This window comes from Mirounga angustirostris, unplaced genomic scaffold, assembly GCF_029215605.1.
Source record: "Mirounga angustirostris isolate CCGP_5_RB_7025 unplaced genomic scaffold, mMirAng1.0.hap1 SCAF_15, whole genome shotgun sequence".
In the NCBI taxonomy this organism is placed as follows: Eukaryota; Metazoa; Chordata; class Mammalia; order Carnivora; family Phocidae; genus Mirounga; species Mirounga angustirostris.
Window position 1 is genome coordinate 813,623 of NW_026991723.1, and position 19,666 is coordinate 833,288.

Here is a 19,666-nt window from a genome sequence, read left to right on the forward strand (position 1 = left end):
TCTCCTGGGGTCACCGAGCTGCCCCGTGACAAGGGTGCTCCCCTGACGGTCCACGGGCCTCCTCTCAGCTAGGGGACCCCCTGAGGGTCCCAGTGTCGTGTCCCCGCAGGTCTGTGCCCAGAAGCCCACGAGGCGAGTGGGGGGGAAGGCTGTGGCCTGCATCGCCTCCACCCCGGGACGGCTTGGGGCGCCGTGGTGCAGGGGCTCTTGGGGGCCTGGACAGCTCTCCAGCCCGTCTGGGCTGTATTTTCACACAGGAGGCAGCTGGGGAACCAATGAACTTGGGCGTGTGACGATGCGGAAATGCGAAGGCACCGTCTTTAGTGACCCATATTGCAAAACCCACAAAAGGAAGTTGTGTTTTGCTGCAGCCTGAAGTCAGCCCCGGGCAGAAGCGCGGCCTCCCGGGACGGCAGGTGAGTGGTGCTAGCTCTGGGGTCTTCGCCGGCCCCCAGGGCCTGTGCAAGTCCTACAAGGGGCACTTTTGGGCATGAGGGGGTTGAGAGCAGGAGCGGCTTGGGGTTGGTCACTTCAAGGCAGGAAGCCATGTGGTGGTGGGTGAGTGGTGCGTCTGTGCTCCTTTGGCTCCTGGGGTACCCCCGGCTTGATTTGTGAAGAGCCAGCGTGTTGTGGGCACAGCCCGCAGCAAGCGTGCCATCGGCCGGGACAGCACTGGGTGTCGTCTGGGGCGCCTCAGACTCTTGCTAGGATGAACTGAGCCCAGGAGGGGCCGGGGTCTGAGGCTGACCCGGTTCAGGGTGACCCCCACATGGGCCAAGCCTGCGCACCTGTCCCCGAGGCCCTGGGCAATGCGGGTCTTCCTTTACCTGGGCTGAGGAAGGGTGAGTGGTCCACGCAGTCCCTAGGGGGGTAGGCCTTCCCACAAAATGTGTGGCTATGGAAGATTCCTCAGCAATCTGATGCTAAGTTTAGACACTGATGGGGCTTGGCCGTGGCGTGCTACTGGGGAGGAGGACACCCTGGGATGCCCACCCTGCCGACTCCAGGCGCCGACTCCTGGCAGGGCGGACGTCCTGGGAGGCAGAGGGGTGGAGCCAGATGGCGCCGTGTTTGTGCAGAGTGGGAGTGTGTTCAGGGGCGCAGCTGTCCTCAGAGCACCTGGCTCCTGGGACCCTCGGGGCTTGCAGGCAACTGGCTGAGTACTTGGCCACTCCTAAAGGAGAGGAAACAGAGGGAGCCCTGTGCCTTGGCCTGCATGCTGCCCAGCTGGGCCCCACTCAGACCTTCAGAGCCTGACAGCTCGCTGGGGCCGGGCGGGGTCGGGTGCGCGGGGAGGAAGTGGTTTGTCTCCAGCTGGGTGTTTGCAGGAGGCCAGAGGCCCTGGTTCCCCTCCTTGGGTTTGACATCTGTCTCCCCACAAAGGCCAGCACCTCCAAAAGTTCAGGGGCCCCCGAAGCTGGACAGGACTGTGTGCTCTGACCCACAGGCCTGACCTTCAGTTGGTCTGTGAAGGCCAGAGCTCAGATGGGGGGCTCAATGGAGGCCTTCAGGACATGTGGGGCTTTGCTGCCCTGAGCCCCTTGAAAGCCCAGCGATGGGGATGTCCTTGGACTCCGAACAGTGACAGTGGTGCAGCTGCTGGTCCCAGCTGGGAGGCTGGGAGCACTGGCCTCCCCACATCCTCCGTACCTGTCCCAGGTGGGTTCTCGTGACCCCCACTGACAGATGAGGAGAGTGAGGCACCTCAGTAAAGGGGGTGAGTGTGGAAGTCAGACTGTAGGACACGTGAAACCAGCCCTGAATGGAGCATCACTCACCTGCACGGTCCCCTGGCTGCCCATGGCTGGGAGACACATCCTGGCTCCAACCCCTACGTTCTACCTCCTCAGTCTCCAGGTACGTTTCTCCAGACGGCTGGGCTGATTCTCCTTTGCCCTGCTCCTCCGTCTGGAACGGTGTTCCCTCTGCCTGGGACTCTGTTCCCTCTTTCTGGGATCACACGTATGGTGGTGATGATTGGTCACCACGTAGGCACCCAGTGAGGTGGGCAGTGACTGACCTTTCCGGTCGGCTCTGGGGGCTCCAGTGGACCCCCATGAAGTGCATGTGCGCCCAGGATGTGATGCTCTAGCCCCCACAAGTGTGTGGCTTTGGGAGAGTGAACCTGCTGCCTGGTCTCCCTTTTGCGCAATAACCCGGCAGGTCACTGTGCAGTCAGATGAGACCTGTCCTCGTGGGAAGGCCTCCCCCGGGGTGGCAGTGGGAGTGACCCCAGGCGGGGGTCCCAGGGCAGCAGTGAGAGTGATGGGGGGTTGGGGGGTGTCCGTGCGGAGCTTCCCCCATCCCCAGCGGCATTGACCCCTGGATTGAGCAGGGCCAGGCTGCACGCACACAGGGTGGCCCCGGGAGCGTGGTCAGGATCTCCGTGCAGTGGGAAGCTTTTGGAAGGTTCTCGTCTGTTCGTTTCACTAGGTCTTCTGGTGAATGTCTCAGACATAAGCCAAGGTGGAGTTGCGTGGGGAGCCCGGGGTGCCGGAGGTCGGCCGAGGACCTCTGCCCCGTGCACGCGGGCCCGACACTAGGTCACCCAGCAGGGCTCCAGAGCTTCGTGGGCCCGCCCAGACGCAGCTTGTTCTGCGCACAGCTGGTTGCTGCATGGGGACCGGTCTGTGCTCCACCACAACGGACAGTGATGCGGTGTCTGTAGTTAAAGCCCCGACGACAGCAAAACAAAAACAGAATAGGACAAAGAAAGCACACGAGAATGCGAGTGTTGATAGTAGAAAATAAAACTAGGAAGGAAAAGAAGAACATTACGTATAAGTGAAAAGATTAAGCGGAAGCAGCTCAGGTGGTCGGTTTTGCAGGCCCACGGGGTCCGCACGTGCGACTCGTGTGCAGTGCACCTGCGTGCCGTGCAGCCCCGTGCGCGTGCGTCCTGCGTGCTGTGCACCTGCGTGGCGTGCATTTGCGGGCCGTGCGGCCCCGTGCCATGTGTCCCGCGTGCCTTGTGGCCCCATGAGCCTGCGCCAGCTCTTCTGTCATGGCTCGTTGCGCTGGACCCAGTGCATTTCCGGGTTTGCTGTCTGGGAGCTTCTGTTAAGCTAGCTCTGGGCACACATCATCGGTACTGTGCCCTGGCGGGGCCTCAGCAAGTCCTGCAGGATGGAGCCGGTGACAGGGCCCTGGGAGCTTTAGGCCGCGTCAGTGGCCGAAGCCCATCAGCCTGGCAAGCTGTCCTGGCCCTGTACGTCTGCTGGGCTGCCAAACACGTAGGAGGTGGCCGGGTGGGGTCCGGTGCTGTGCGCCGCCTCAGGCTTTGGGAACTTTGCAGGGCAGTTACGTCCGTTTTACAGAGGAGAAAACTGAGGGTCGGCAAGTTGTCCCTGGCGGCCCGGCTGGTAGGTGGGAGCAGCCCATCACTCTGGCTCGAAGCCTCGGGCCAGCAGCACGATGCTCGGCCACCTCCCCGGATCCACACAGGAGGCCCCAGGAGGCCCTTGTTCACTCGGTGGGGGCCACATGGGGGGAGCCTCGTGGAGCTCGGCCACAGTCTCTCCCCTCGGGGTCTGTGTCAGCCGCCCCCGGGGCTGGGTCTCTGGAGGGCAGGGCAGCAGGGCCCGGGCGGTATAAGTAGTAGCAGGGGCCAGGCCCTCGCCACAGCCGCGTGTCTGTGGGGCGCCCAGGGGTTTCTGGGGGTGTGCGAGGACAGGCCAGGACCCAGGCAGGCAGTAAATTCTAGGCGTTTGAATCACTGTTGTCTTAGCCCTCATTCACACAGCTTCTGATAAGAATTTTCTAGAACGTTTTTTTAAAGCTGTTTTTCTGTGGTAAAGTACATGTGACATAAAATTTGTCATCGAAACTACTTTGTCCAGTGGCGTTACGTGTGTTCGCACGGTTCTGCAGCCATCCTCCCTGTCCGTCTCCAGAATGTTCCGTCTCCGGCTGAGACTGCGTCCTTATTAAGCACTACTGCCCCCCCCCCCCCCCCCGCCCCGTGCCCCGGCACCTGCCGTCCACTCTGTGTGATCTGATGACTCCGGGGACCTCACACGGTGTTTGTCCTTCTGTGATGGGCACTCAGCCTCGTGTCCTCAAGGCCCGTCCATGCTGTGGCAGGTGCCAGGGTGTCCTGCCTCTTGAGGGCTGAGGAACGTCCCGTAGCCACTGAGCACACGAGCTGCGTGTGCGTTCGCCCGGCCGGCTGCTGCTGCGAAGGATGCGGTTCTGATCACGGGCGTGCGCGTCTGTTCAATTCTCTGCTTTCAGTTCTTCTGGGAGAAGAGCGTTCTTGAGGACCAGGTGTTGGAATTCGGTATTGGAACAAAAACAGCATCTCTAAGAAAAGCTGCAGCCCCCCTAGGAGCCACCACTGGGCCATTCAGCCCACAGGGCGCTGCCCACACAGACATCCCAGCGCCACAGGGACGGGAAGCTTTTATTTCCTTTTTGTTTTTCCGTAACTTCTAAGTTTTCTAAAAAGGACGCGTCGCTCGAACAGCTTTTGAAAGCACAGCAACTTTAAGCATGGTATGAGCTGAGGAGGGCGTCCAGCACGCAGGGACGGCGCCCTGTTGATCCATCTCCTTTCCTCTGTGCTCAGCTTGCCTGCAGCCCCCGGCCCCAGGTCTCGCTGAGCCCAGCAGCATCCCAGAGCACGTGGCCCCCACCGTCTGCGCCAATCTCCATGTGCTCAGCGGACAGGGTGGAGACCCCAGGCTGAGGCCCCAGGAGAAGGGCTGTGCTTCCAGAGCCTGACCCTGGAGCGAAGCAGGTCCGGGTTACTGCTACACGGCCTCGTGGGTTCTGCAGCCTCGTCTCCCCACGTGGACCTGTGTGCAGGCATGGTGGCACAGGGACCTCCCTGTGTATTTTCAGACTTGTTCAGATGACCTGCTGCATGTGAGCAACCACCCGAGCTTGGTGGGGGAGAGAGCAGCCCCACTGAGCATCGTCATCTCGTACAATCCTGGGGCTGGTGCCGGTCAGGGTGGGACAGTTTCAGAGGCCAATCAGAGGTAGCTGCTGTCAGTGGGGAGCAGACGGGATGCTAGGTGCCAGGCGGCAAGAGACGGGGATGGCAGGGGCTCTAGCAGGGTGCCTGTGTTGCTCCCGAGGAGGGAACATCTAGCAGCAGGTGGGGCTGGGCAGTGCTCGGCCTTGTGGCCCATGTGCAGGATCGTCCCTGCCTGTCTCGGGCAGCCACCGGGCAGTGCCAGGGCTCCAGGGCCACTTAAGTGGTCCGCAGTGCCTTGCGCATTTAATTTCTCCATCCTTCTCCAGCGCCCGAACCTCCCCCAGGCTCAGTGTTGGGGCTTCGATGCTGGGTGGTGGCGGCCGCAGGTGTCCAGGGCCCCGGCGGAGTCTCCTGGGGTTGGCAGCCAGCCTCATTCAGCTGGGGGCTCAGCGTCTCTAAGGCGAGAGCCAGGGCCAGAGAGAGATGGCTGACGACAGCTCCGTGGCTCCTCCCGTGCTCTCACCCACCCCCACCCTGGCCCTGGATGTGTCAGAATGAGCTTGGAGCCCAACCCAGAGTCCAGGGGCTGGTTCTCCAGGCCAGCATGGCCGGGGTCAGCCTTGGCTTCCTCGTCTGAAACACAGAACATCACCCACCTTGGTGTTTGTGAGTGAGCGAGTGCACAGAGGTGCTGAGCACGGCTCCTGGCACATGGTGCGTGTGTGTGCGCACGCACACGTGTGTGGTATGGAAACACGTGTGTAGGTGTGGGCACGTGCGCATATGTGTGTTCCCTCCCCAGAGCCCCCTGCTCCCCTGTGCAGTGTGGAGGGCAGGCAGGACCTGGGCTGGCCTTCTCTGGTGCTGACCTTGGACGTGGAAAGGCAGCGGGGAGACCAGTCTTGAGGTGAGCAAGGCCGTGGGCTGCCTCCCTCGGCTTCCTGAATCAGACTGGGGGCGGTGGTCTCCACTGTTGTACCCCACACTCGGCTGCCTGTGGGACGTCTTTGTGTTGAGCTTTGGGCTCTCCCATCTGGCTGAGCTGGTTCTGCTGCCCTTGGAAGAAGAGGTGGTCACGGCTCACGGGCCTCCAGGGGAAGGGCGCACCCCACTCCTCCAGATGAGGATGCCTCCCCAGGCTGCGGGCCTGCCACCTGTGCTCTGCCCGACCCCGGTCCCTTCTGTAAAAGTGGCACTTGCGGGGCACCTGGGTGGCTCGTTTGGTGAAGTGTGCCTTCCACTCGTGATCTCAGGGCCTGGGATCGAGCCCCGCATCTGGCTCCCTGCTCAGTGGGGAGCCTGCTTCTCCCTCTCCCTCTGCTGCTCCCCCTGCTTGTGCAGTTGCTCTCTTGCCATGCTCTCTCGAGTAAATAAATAAAAACTTAAAAAAAGATGGCACTTGGGGAGCATCGACTTGCTAAGGTGGCGCAAGTCGGAGGCATCGCCGTCTGGGCGGTGTGCGAACACGGGGGACTGCGCATGTGCACGGCGCCCCCTGGCGTTTCGACACGCATGCGTACTGCGAGACGCTCGCCCCAGGCTCGACGGCGAGCCCGTGCGCTGCCCCGGTCCACAGGTTGGTGTGTGTCTCCTGGAAGTCTGTGTAGACGGAAAGGCAGGGGTGCCGTGTCTTCTGCCCGTCGGCTTCCGCCGAGCGCGGAGCCATCGCGCGGCGTCCTGGAGGGGTTTGCGCATCACCCTCCTTGGCGTTTGCTGGGATTCAGCGCTGGGGTCGTCATGTGGCAGACACCTGCCCGCTCCCCTCCCGGGGCTCCAGCTACGCGAACGTCGAGCCGCGGGACGTTTGCTCGCGCCGCTGTCTGCGTGCGCTTCAGTGCGGGTGGCTTCCGCCGCTGTCCCCGCAGACCCGCTCATCTCCCGCAGCGACTCCAGGTCCCCCTCCGCCTCCTCACCCTTGGGGCTTTCAGCTCTGGAAGCTGGCGTGTGCGTCCGCACCTGTGGACGCACGCACGCCGCCCGGCTCGAGCTCTCGCCTCGGCTCTGAGCGCTGCTCGGGGGAGCAGTGATGCTGCCAGTGAGCAGGTGGGCGTCCCGGACCCGGGCAGAGCTCCCCGCGGGGCGCTCGCCCCCCAGCGCCGGTGGGGACCAGCGTCGCCCCGCCTGCGCCACCGCGGTTCCCTCCCGCGTCTCCCGCGCGCTCCCGCGCGTGCGGACCGTCCTCGGGGCCCGCAGGCCTCTGCGCCCTGACGGGGCTCCTTCTGGTGCTCTGCCCCGTGGCCCCCCCCCCGCTTGGTCTCGGCGCCGTCCCTCGGGTCCACGGGGCCCGTCCCTGCAGGAAGTGCGGCGGCTGAGGGCGCTGCACCGGTTTCCACCTGCTGGGGGCGTGGTGCTTCGCTGCCTGGCCGAGGGGGGCCAGAGGCGGGCTCCCTGAGGCGGGGTTGCGGAGGCTGCGCCTGGGTCCGGAGGCCCCACTGGACGCACGGCGGCTGAGCGCGTGGCGGCGTTCCACCGCGCGTTTGCGGGCTGGGCAGGGAGCCTGGGTTTCTCTCTTGCGCTGTGAAAGGGATGCGGAAAAGCATGTCCTTTCCGTTTGGAGCCCTTCTTACTTCTGCCCGTTAAGCCCGCCAGGAACGTGGCAGGGGCCACGATGCGCGTGCACCCTGCTCTGGCTTTGGCGTCGCTGGGGGAGAGGTCCCCCCGGGCAGTCTGGCCGCTTGGGAAGCCGGCTGTCGCAGGCGGAGCGGGGCCTCCCGGCTCAGCGGCCCCAGCGTGGCAGCCGCGCTCCCCGCACTCTGCCCGGAGGTCTTCCCGCCTGCGAGGCACTGCGGGGCAGGCCCTGGGCACGTTCGCGGGTCTGTGCGAGAGCGAGAGGGCAGAGGGCGTTGCGTCTCCACGCATGGCCCCTCAGCCTGGTCTGCGAGGGCAGGGGAGCGTCTGCTGGAGCTGCGGGCCGCTAGGCTGATTGTGGGTGTGCGCCCTGGGCGCCTGTGTGTGCAGACGTCAGGAGGGTGCTCGGGTGTGGCTGGGAGGTGCCCCCCGGCCCTGTGCACACCGGGCGGGTCCCTGCCTCCCCGGTCAGCTCTGGCCTGGGGTTTTGGGCTGGGCGCTCAGAGCTGGCCCTGCACTCGGGCAGGAAGCCACGTGCTCCGTCTGCCTGCGGCCCATGACCTGTCCAGGGCTGGCCGCGCTGGGCGGGGCCACGGAGCTGCCCTTCCACCCTCTGCCTTTGGAGCTGGTCTGACGCCGGCCGCTGCAGGTGCGGTGGAGAAGGCAGCTTTCATGCTCCTGTCCTGTTGTTTCAGGACCCCTGTGTCAAACCTGCTGGACAGGAAGGACATTTTCAGCCAACCTCCCAGCCCCGCTCATGCTCACGGCCTGAGGCAGCCAACCCAGACCCCGAGCACGGCCGGCAGGGAGCCAAGAGCAGAGCCCTCCCTGGAGACCTGGGCGTCAGGTGAGTGGGGTCAAAGGAAGATTCTGGGGAATGGTGATCTCCCCTGGCTCCGTCCCCCCTCAACCCTGCCACGATTCCTGACTCACCTCTCCACTGTGACGGCGTCCAGGAGAGGGGGTCGGGGAAAGCAACAAGCAGCTCCAGGAAGCTTTGTGGCGCTGGGGGGGGGGGGTGTATCTGGGGCAAAGCCTTGGCCTCCCTGGCCCAGGGTCTCTGGACGGTGCGGGTCACAGTGATGCCGAGGGGGCCCCTCAGAACCACATCCCGGGGTGCAGAGCACCCAGCTGACCTGACCCACGCGCTCACGACGGTAATTTTTGTGCGTGTGGTTTAAATGTGTTGAGTGGCAGGTGGCTTCACGCTGTGGGATTCCTTCCCTCCTCCTTTCCTCCCTCTTTCCTTCCCTCTCTCTGTCTCTTTTTCTTCCTACCTTCCCTCCTTCTTTCCTCCCTCTTTCCTCCTCTCTGTCTCTTTTCCTTCCTTCTTTCCTTTTTTTTTTTTTTAACATAGAAGAAACTTATTTTTAAAATAAAATGCTTTCCATTTGCCATTCCCGAAAGCCTGTCTGGACAGGACCCAGCTGGAGCTGTGTGGGCTGTTCACACACGGCCCCCTCCCAACTCCGCCCTTCTCTGGGGGGAGACACCTGGGGGCTGCACTCTGGGCTGCATGCAGGGGTGGTCCATGCCTGGCTGGCACTAACCCTGCTCATTTCCCCCCACAGGCAGCCCCCCGGCCAGCTCCCCACGGAGCTCAGGCACCTTAGCTGTGAGGATGGAGTCAGGAGGGGGCTCCTCAACAGCCCAGGCCCCCATCGCTGCCCTGGGGGAGCCAGACTCTGGGCCTGGCTACTCCTCCCTGGAGCTCCCGAGGGCAGACCCAGGGAAGCTGCAAGCACTGCCACTCGGGCCTAGAGCCCACGGCAAGGACCCCGACCCTAGGAGCCCTGGCAGCCCAGCTGCTGCAGGGAATGGCCCCCCAGACACGGGCCCTTTGAGGGAGCTGAATGGTGCTGCTAAGCTCCCCAACCGGGACAGCGGGATCGACAGTCCATCCTGCAGCATGGCTAGTGACCAGTTCCCCTGTGAGGAGGGCGGCGAGGCTGGCCGGGGCCCCGGAGTCCCGGGACCGCACCTGGACGCAGCCCCAGAAGGCAAGGTCCTGCAGGAGGCAGCCGATAGCGACGTGGGCGAAGGTAGCGGTGAGGAGCCTGACCCCGAGAACTGCCCCCCTGGGGCCCCTGCGGACCCGGCCAAGGTAGGCCGCCCTCACGTCTTGGGGTGGCAGGGGCTCTTCTGAGGGGTCGTGAGGTCAGAGAGGCCCAGTGATGGGTCGGCAGGGAGGGCAGGGGCCCCGGCACCTCAGGCAATGACCTCACTCCCAAGCCTAGGTTCTGTGTCCACACGGCACAGGGACCCCACCCCTGGGGCCACGGGGGTGGTCGCTCACGGAGCCACCACCACGTCCTTTGCCAGGGCTGGCTGCCCACCTTGCAGAGCCCCTGTGTCATAAACAGGGAACCGAGGGTCACCATGGGGTGTGGCAGGGGTGGGAACGGAGCCCCGGCTCGGGAGCCGAGCCCCGAGCAGACGCCAGGAAGCAGCTGTGCCCATGGTGTGGCGGGTCTGCTGTGAGAGAGCCCACGTGCATCCCGACAGCATCTTGGGCTCTGGGCTCTGCACTGGGATGTATGGGGACGAGGAAATGAAGCCGAGGGCCCCGGCTCAGAGACACCGCCTGTGTGGGGAGAATGGCGTCACGACCGGGTCCCACGAGCAGCACAGGAGACGCCAGATCTACTGGCCTGGCGGGCGAAGGGCGGGCCAAGGGCAGCCTCGTGCCCACACTGGTGTGAGCCAACTTCGGGGGGGGGGGGCGCATGTTTTAAGCTAGGTTTTGTTATTATTCGGGTATGGTAACGCCAATAGATCAGGGGACAACTGCCATGAAAAGAGAGTTTGTCACTTACAGTTCCCAGGAGGAGGGGCAGGCCAGGCCCCGGGGCCACCAGCGAAAGACCAGAGTGGGTCAGGGAGCAGAGGGGGTGGAAATTGTGCATGAGAGCCTGTCTTATGGTTTCCGTGGGAAGGAATGGGTGAAGCAGGGTGAGCAGGTTTAGGATTGCCTGCACAGAAGGTGTCCCAGATGTGTGGCACCTGGTCCTGGGAGACCAGGGCAGGGGAGCCGTGAGAGCCCACGGAGGGGCTGGGGTGGCTCTGCGGAGGCTGGTTCACGTGAAGGGCACACCACGTGGGTCAACAAGGACACGAGACGTGCAGACGTCCTACCACATAGAAACCGAGTGATGTGGTTACTGCAGGCCACACCACCGTGGCTCTCGAGGCGTGCTCCCGGGGTGGGGGGAGCTCAGCTGGCTGCCCCGGTCTCCCAGATGGTGGGGGCAAGTGCACACCCCAGGCCTGCTCCGCTCCTGCCCACACCAGGCTCTGGGGGAAGGCCCAAGCCTTCGCGTCTGTAACGCAGAGATGCCGACACTTCTGGGTCTGTCTGCTCCGTCGGGCATGGCCCATCCTGGCCAAGGGGTGAGGCGTGCACCAGGAGCCCCGGGGCCCTGTGCCTCCCTTCCCCCACACGGGAAGTCAGCCTTTGTCATGCGGAGGAGGTCCCAGCTAGTGCCGTTTTTTTTGTCACAGAGGGACGGTGAATCTTGTCAGATGCTGCTTCTTCATCGGTCAGGTCATCAGGAGGGTTTCTCTTCGTGTGTTGAGCCCCACAATAAACCTCCCTTGGTCGTGGTGTCCGGTCCTCCTCTGTACCGTTGAGTCAGGTTTGCTGATGTCAGTCTGCGCAGGGCTGTCCATCGGCAGCGTCCTTGTAGGCTCTCTGCCGGCTCTGGCATCAGGCGGCACTTAGAGGGGTTGGCTCCTCTTCAGTGTTTTGGGAGCATTTGAGAAAGATTGGTTTTAATTTTCCAGGGAAGCCATCTGGTCCTGGGCTTTTCTTTGCTGGGCAGTTTTTTTATTGCTTATTCAATGCACTCACTGTTGGTCATTCACATTTCCTGTTTCTTCATGTTTTCAGTCTTGGTTGTTTCTAGGAATTTATCCGTTGATCTGGGCTGTCCATTTTTTTGGAGCATAATTGTTCACATCAGTCTCTCGTGATCCTTTTCATTTCTGTGATGTCGGTTCTGCGTCTTTTATTTCTGATATTACTTATTTGAGTCTTCTCTGTTTCTTAGTTAATTTAGTTAAGGGTGTGTGAATTTTGTTGATCCCTCCAAAAAACAACTCTGTTCTGTTGATTTTTTCCATTGTTTTTCTATTCTCTGTTTCATTTATCTCTGATCTGATCTGTTATTTCCTTCCTTCTGACTGCTTTGGGTTTAGTGTGTGCTTTTTCTAATCTCTTGAAGTGTGAAGTTACGTCATTGATTTGAGATCTTTCTTCCTTTTTCACACACACATTTATGGCTACGAACGTTCCTCTGAGTGGCCTTTGCTGCGTCCCATAAGTTTTGGTGTTTGTGTTTTCATTTTCATTTCAAGCTATTTTTCTAATTTCCTTTGTGACTTCTTCCACCCTTCCTGAAGACTGCCTTGTTTAATTTCTACCTATCGGTGGGTTTCCCAGTTTTTCTTGTGCTATTAATTTCTACTTTCATTTTATTGTGATTGGAAAAGATACTTTATATGGTTTCAACCTGCAGTTTGTTAATGCTTGTTTGGGGGCCTGATATGTAGACCGTCCTGGAGACTGTTCCATGTGCACTTGAGAAGAATGTGCCTTCTCCTGTTGTTGGGTGGAGGGGTCTGGGTCTGTGTGTCTGTTCACACACCTGTCTGCCTGTCCTGGCCGGTACCATGCTGCTTCCTGTATTTAGGACTTACGAGGTTTGGTGCATAAATACTTGCTTGAACTTTTTTAAAGTTTTTTTATTAATTTAAGTCCTCTCTGTACCCATCATGGGGCTCGAACTCACGACCCCGAGATCAAGAGTCCCACACTCTCCGGACAGAGCCTGTGAGGCGCCCCTGGTACCTAAGTATTTGTAAGTGTTCTGTCTTTTCCGAGAGTTGTTCCTTTTATCATCATATGATGTAATTTGTCGTATCTGGTAACGGTTTTTTACTTACAGTCTGTTTTGTCCGATACCAGCGTACCCGCTCCTGCTCTCGTTCAGTCTCTGTTTGCACGCTGGATCTTTCCCATCCTCCCACTTCCAGCTTGTGTGTGTCCTTAAATCTAAAGTGAGTGTCTTGTGCACAGCATGTATTGGATGCTGTTTTTTAAATCCATTCAGCCAATCCGTGTGTTTTGATTAGGGAGTTTAATCCATTTACATTTAGAGTAATTACTGATAGGGAGGGACAGTTGTCTTTTTTTTTTTTTTTTGAAGTTTTCATTTTAATTCCAGTTAGTTAACATACAGTGTTATTTTAGTTTTGGGTGTACAATATAGTAATTCGACAATTCCATACATCACCCTAACAATAACAAGCAAACTTTAAAAAAAGTTTTTAAGGCAAGATGAAAGAGGTTAAGGCTAAATATATATATAATGACCCAAAAAATGTGGTAAAGTCCCCTATTAAAAGAACAGTACTCTCATATTGGGTTAAAAATTAAAATCCAATGATGTGTTTCTTATAAGAGATATACCTAAAGCAAAAGGACATATATATCTTTTTATTTTATCTTTTATCAAGCATAGAGAAATTAAAAGTAAGAAATGATACTGTATTAATTTTAGGGAAGGGATGGTTGCCATTTTGATGATTGTTTTCTGCATATCTTACGGCTTTTTTGTCCCTTAGAGCCTGCCTTATTTTTCATTGAATTTTTGTAATGGTATGTTTTGATTCTCTTCTCGTTTCCTTTTGTGTGTATTTGGTAGATATATTCCTTGTGGTTACTATTGAAATTACATAAAACACCTTAAACTTAGAGCCTTCTGTCGCATGCGCAGCTGGCCTCTGTTTCCAGGGATTTCAAAACTCTGGCGTGGATCACGTCCCCAGTCGGGCAGACAGGAGCCAGCAGTCCCTCGATGGCCCGCAGACCAGCCGGGGGACTGGATGCGCGGCTCACCACCTCATTTCCGTCCTGAACGGGGACCTCCAGCGTAGGGACGACGTCCCCCGTGGGCCACGCTATGGTGCCTGGGGAAGGACACAAAAGGGCATGCCGGTTGCTGCCGGGTTTCCCGTTTGCTGGAATCCCCTACCGTGACTTGGGGCAGTAGCTTCTCAGCTCTTTTCTGGAGTTCTCACGGAGGGATTGTAGTCTCTACGTTGTTGGTGCCATGTCCCTGGGGGAAGGGGGGCCTGTAGCTTTCTAGTCTGCCATCTTGCTGACGGCAGGCCACAGAATACTTTGATGTGGCTGCTGTGTGGTCAAGGTCTCAGGAGGGCAGAGTTGTCTCTGGGATGCAGAAGCTGTTTGGGGGGGTTGGCAGGAGCTGTTGTGCCTTCCCCAGAAACCTCCCTGAAAAGTCCATCTGTGAGGACTGAGCTCCCTGCCCCAGTGCTAGTGGCCTCCTCCAGCCCCCAGGCCCCCTGGTGGCCCCCAGTGTCAGACCCCGCCTCCCCAGGGCACCGTGTTTCTTCTCTCTGCAGTGCTCCGAGCCCCAGAAGCTGCTCCACATCGCCCAGGAACTCCTGCACACCGAGGAGACCTACGTGCAGCGGCTGCACCTGCTAGACCAGGTAGCCCCCGGGGTGGGATCCCACCTTTATGCCAGTCAGAGGCAAAGTCCCAGGCTCAGCGCTGGCCGGGCCTTCCAGCCGGAGTGTGAGAGACTTCACACTAAAACTCAGGTGGCTGTGAGTCTCCTCCAGAAGCTCCTCCTTTTTGCTGTCTGAGCCTGGGGCTCTGGGGTGAAGGTCCTGTCCCGTCACCTGGGCGGGGGGGGGGGGGGGGATTCTTCCTGGCAGTTGCATTATCTGAGCATGTAAATGGCCTCTGGAAATCTTAATGTCCCCGTAGCAGCCCGGGGTTTAGGAGCACAGGAAGTAAACCTCAGGCAGACGCCCAGAGTTCTGCCAGGTGTTCTGTTTGTAGCTCAGAGAGCGGAGAAGGGGAATCGGGACCCTCCAGTTCCCCTGAGAGGTGGGCGCAGGCAGGACGGCCTGTCCACGTCAGCAGAGGACTGTGTCTGCCTCACCCGCAGTCCCTAGCCACGAGGGAGCTTGCTTTAAAACCGTAGGTTTGAGCCCGTTTGATGAAGCGGAGGTTTGTTAAGAAAACAGGAGGCCAGGGGCGCCTGGGTGGCTCAATCGTTAAGCGTCTGCCTTCGGCTCAGGTCATGATCCCAGGGTCCTGGGATCGAGCCCCGCATCAGGCTCCCTGCTCGGCGGGGAGCCCGCTTCTCCCTCTCCCACTCCCCCTGCTTGTGCTCCCTCTCTCGCTGTGTCTCTCTCTGCCAAATAAGTAGATAAAATCTTTAAAAAAAAAAAAAGAAAGAAAGAAAGAAAACAGGAGGCTGTGGCAACCTCTCCCGAGGGCCCCCCCACCCCGCGAAGGCAGCTGTAGCAGCCCCTCCCTCAGCGCCTGCTCCGGGGCCTCTGCACCCCCAGGTTTTCTGCACCCAGCTGACAGAAGCAGGCATCCCTTCGGAGGTCACCACAGGCATCTTCTCCAACATCTCCTCCATCTATCGCTTCCATGGGCACTTCCTTCTCCCCGAGCTGCAGACGCGGATCACACAGGAGTGGTGAGTGCGGCTCCTGGTTCCCGGCGACTCCGTCCCGCAGCTGTGTGGGATTCTCATGGCCAGCGGCCTCTCAGTCGGAGTCCGTGTGCCTGAGAGACAGGCCCTGGCTCCTTCCCTGCAGGGTCCTGGCCAACCCTGACCCGCAGTGTCCCCATGCCTTAGCTTCTTCATGTGCACACCATAGCGACTTTAATACCCGCTCAGGCTCTGTGGGATCCGTGAACACCAAACAGCAAGTAAACAGAGCTAGCAGCTGTATTTTCCCTCCCCATGTATACTCCACATTTGATTTAAAAACTGAGATTTTCCCCTTCCCAGGGCACCTTGGATCCTCCGGCTGCCCCCAGGGGCTGTCCTTCTGTCCCTCTGCCGCTTCTCCTCGTTCTTAGGGGAGGGCCCGCTCGACTGTGCGTCAGGATAATAAAACATCACAGGCATGGCCCTCCACCTGCCATTGTTCACGATACGTGCTTCCCCCACTGTCGCCAGTGCTTTTTCCCTCTTCTCCGGCCTGACTTTGAGCCGGAGCGTGGGTCTCCGGGGCATTGGGAGCGTCAGGAGCTCAGCCCCTTGGGTCCCCAAGAGCCCATTCTCCAGCTGCAGCCAGGCAAGTGAGGGCACTGAGGCCAGGAGCCTTGACTAGCAGGCGTCCCTTCTCTTGCCTGGCCCAGTGAGGGTCCCTGTCGCTTTGTGGGTCTTTGTGAGGAGCAGACTCCCCCTGCAGAGCAGGTTACACTGTGTCCCCACAGCCATTGATAACAGCCCAGGGCCCGATTGACCTTCTGTCCACACTTGCTAAAAATGGGTTTTCTTCTCAAGGCCCTAGAGAGACTCCTCGTGCACAGACTGCAGGGAAGGAGCCCAGGAAGAAGGCTGGCCCACTTGCCTTCGCAGGCAGCCTGCCTTCCGGGGACGTCCGCCAGAGCACGTTCTCCTGATGCCGCCGCGATGGCTTTGGGCACACGCTCGCTTGCTTTCTGATGATGTTTTTAGGGTCGCTTCCCCTTAGAACTGTGGTTCCAAGGTCAAAAAACTATTGGTATATTTTATGCTTCTTGAAATTTATTCTCAAATCCCTGTGTGTGCTGATTTTACTACTAACCTGCTGCTTTCCCGTGACGTTGCCAGTGTCGCTTGTCCCATTGTTCCTGAAATTGGCTCCTCTAAGGGGTAACATGGGTCCTCACGGATTCTCTCTGATGCGCGGCCTGTCATTTGAGTGGTTGCATCACCACTGGCACCCCTGGCCTGGAGCCGCGGTCCTGTGCCCGCATGAGGGCCCACGTGATCCTCTCGTTTACCTCCGTGTAACACGCGGTTCCCCCCCCCACGATACAGGAGAGGAAAGTAAGGCTCAGAGAGGGTGACCGGTTTGCCCACCATCACACAGCACTGGGAATTGGGCCACTGCCCCATGGATTCCGGGGGACGTCCCCGTCCCGCCCTGGCCCAAGCTGTTTCTCTGATGACCTCTCTCCCCCACAAAGGGACACAAAACCCCGGCTCGGGGACATCCTGCAGAAGCTGGCCCCATTCCTCAAGATGTACGGCGAGTATGTCAAGAACTTTGACCGGGCCGCGGAGCTGGTGAGCACCTGGACCCAGCGCTCGCCGGTGTTCAAGGACATTGTCCATGGCATCCAGGTAGGTGGCCCGGCCGGCTGCACGGCACACACTGCGGTCCTGCTCGAGCGTGGGGAAATTCGGTGAAGCCACGACACGCGTCCAGCTCTGCTGAGTCACTCGGGACACAAATCCTTGTTGTCATTTCACGGGAGGGTGTATGATCTGTGTCCTCACTGTTGGGCGGACTCTGCGACTCCCGCCTCCCTCCGAGGTGCCTCCCTGGCCATGCAGGCCTGTGGGGACCTGCGCGTCCCCCTTCTTTCTCTCTTCCTGCAAATAGCCCCTTATCGTCTCTTCAGTGTCGCTTTTCCTTATCAATTTGCCAGGTTTTTATATGTTAAGAACATCTTTTGTTATCTGTCCTGTATCTTACAAATTATTTTCCCCGTTGATTTTTTATTTTTTAATTTTATTTTTGATGTTTCCCAAACAAAATTTTTGGTTTTTAAATAACCACATTCACCAGTTTTGTTTTGTTTTTTAAAGTGAGGTCTTTTTTTTTAAAGATTTTTTAAAAGATTTGTCAGAGAGAGAGCACAAGCAGGGGGAGGGGCAGAGGCAGAGGGAGAGGGAGAAGCAGGCTTCCCACCGAGCAGGGAGCCCAACATGGGACTCGATCCCAGGATGACCTGAGCCGAAGGCAGACTCTTAACTCAGTGAGCTACCCAGGCGCCCACATTCACCAGTTTTTTAATAAAATAACGCTTTTAAAAATCTTCAAAGTAATGCTTATAAATGCATTTTCTATCCCACAGTTAGATAATGTTTTTCTTCTACTGATATGGCTTCATTTAAAAAAGATTAGACTTGCTATTCCAGAATAGTTTCCAGGTGGACTGTGGTGTGAGGTAAGAGTCCAGTTTTCTTTCTGTGACTAGTCAGCCTCTTGTTGCAACATCCCATGTACCCTAAGCACTGTGCTCGGACATCACATGGAGCGTCTTAGCACACACCATACATACACGTGTGTGCATGCGTGCATTCACACATACTCGCATTCCTCGGTAGCCTTCTGCATTTCCCCCAGATCCTGTGGCCATCGGGTCACCCCTGGCTTCCTAGTTTGGAGTCCTAGATGCCCCCTGCGTCCCTCAGCACCCCATCCCTGCCCAGAGAGGACAGTTCCAATGCCGAGTCCTTCCTCCCCCCAGCACCCTCACCCCTGGTCTGGGCCTGCCCCGGCTGTGCGCACGGATCGCCCCCTCCAGCTTCCCAGGCTGTGCCTGTGGCCGACCCACAGCCCCGAGTGACCAGCGGGAACCGGGCTCGCACTGCCCGCGTCCAGCACTGGCCCGAGCGCCGGGAGGCTGTAGGTGTAGGCAGGTGCAGGTGTGGGGGTTGCGCCCCTGCTAGAGCATGAGGTGTGCCCCCCATGGTGTGCCCCCATGGTCTTAGGAAGTGCAGGGAGATACTTTGGAATTCCGTGAATATCCCGTTCCTGGTAATTCTCCCCCGGGAAGGATTGTTTCAGTGACAGCTGCAGACTGGCCTTCTCTGGCCCTGCCGTGTCCTTCGAGCTGGAGGCTGTCCCACTGTGGGCCCTGAGTGGCACGGGTGGCAGGCGGGGAGAAGCAGGGGACAGCGTACCCCCCCAGCAGGCGCGGGGGACGGCAGGAGGGTCTCAACCAAGGAGCACGTGCGGGGCACCTGCAGGAAGAGGAGGCAGGCAGCAAGGGCTGGGTCCCCGGCGGGACACACGGAGCTGGTGCAGTGGCCGAGGGCCTGGGGAGCCTGTAAGCGGTGCTGAGCGCCCACCCCTGCCTGCACTCAGGGTCACACTTACATCAGAGTGTGCAGCCCCTCTCAGAGCGGCTTCTAGGCCACGGGTCCCCCTGTTGGGAGAGCTCCTGGTGTCCAGGGAGGGAAGAGGCCCAGCCTCCGGCACCTGAGCAGTGAGCGAGCGAGTGGACGTGCGGTGTGCGGGCTACCCGTGAGGGAAGTCGTCGCGCAAGGACCAGTTTCTCCTGCGAGGACCTGTATAAAGCCAGCACGGGGGGTCTGGGTCCTTGCTCCGTTGTTCAGTCTCTCCAAGCCTCGGTTTACCCTGCTGTAACGGGTCTGTAGTCAGTAGGGTGCAGGTGCCGTGGAGGCCAGACGCGGGGTGGGAGGTCCACACGTGCATCTGCAGGTGCCACGGGCTGCCTGTCTCCCCGCAGAAGCAGGAGGTGTGCGGGAACCTGACGCTGCAGCACCACATGCTGGAGCCCGTTCAGAGGGTCCCACGCTACGAGTTGCTGCTCAAGGACTATCTGAAGAGGCTCCCAGGAGACGCCCCCGACCGGAAGGATGCGGAAAGTGAGCCCAGCTGCCGCCAGGCCGTGGGGCTGCTGGGCAGTGGTAGCTGGGGCCCCTGCTGGAAACCCACGGAGAGAGAGGAGAGAGAGGGGCAGGGGCAGAGTGGGGCAGATCGCCAAGTGCCCCCCAGGCACATCTCGGGAAGTAACTGCGAGGGGAAAACCGCCTCACCCCCACTGCCGTGTGAGGGGAGGACCCTGGTTCTGGGGAGGGGGCTGGATGCTGGCAGAGCTCAGGCCCAGGAAGGGCCTCGTGGGGCTGGGGGGCAGCATGGGGCGTAGGGTGCCAGCCCCAGCAGACCCCCTCACCAAACGGACTGTGTCTGCAGGGCCCCACCTCTGCCTGGGCCAGGCCTGTGAGCAGCCCCGGACACCCTCAGGGAAGGGTGGGAGCAGGGCAGCCCCTGCCGAGGCCAGCAGGCACCCTGCAGCCTGACTCCACGTCTTGCTCCTGCAGGGTCCTTGGAGCTCATCTCCACCGCTGCCAACCACTCCAATGCCGCCATTCGGAAAATGGTGAGTGTGGGGCTCCTGGAGGACGCCCGAGGGCCCCACTGCAGGCACCCCAGCCGTGGACGGGGGCTCCACCGCGAGCCAGACAGGCCTGTCTGTTACTAGCTCTGTGGCTCCCTCTTAGCCAGCTCCAGCTGCTGGAACAAGATCCCACAGACGGGCTCACGCCACACTGTGTATCTCACAGCTGGGTACCAGCAGCTTCCATCCCTGGTGTGTGG

General features: G+C 59.6%; 1 protein-coding gene across 1 annotated transcript in view; it reads left to right on the top strand.

The window, feature by feature from the left end:
- The first annotated feature begins 300 nt into the window (after window positions 1-300).
- The window catches only part of FGD3 (FYVE, RhoGEF and PH domain containing 3), a 38,571-nt gene continuing 19,205 nt past the window's right edge, over window positions 301-19,666 (top strand). Inside the window, exons 1-8 of the mRNA XM_064578978.1 lie at window positions 301-416; window positions 8,185-8,336; window positions 9,061-9,593; window positions 13,916-14,005; window positions 14,876-15,012; window positions 16,500-16,656; window positions 18,795-18,933; window positions 19,390-19,448. Coding sequence (XP_064435048.1) covers window positions 9,111-9,593; window positions 13,916-14,005; window positions 14,876-15,012; window positions 16,500-16,656; window positions 18,795-18,933; window positions 19,390-19,448 — 1,065 coding nt within the window. The 5' untranslated portion in view covers window positions 301-416; window positions 8,185-8,336; window positions 9,061-9,110. The remainder of the gene's footprint in view (window positions 417-8,184; window positions 8,337-9,060; window positions 9,594-13,915; window positions 14,006-14,875; window positions 15,013-16,499; window positions 16,657-18,794; window positions 18,934-19,389; window positions 19,449-19,666) is intronic.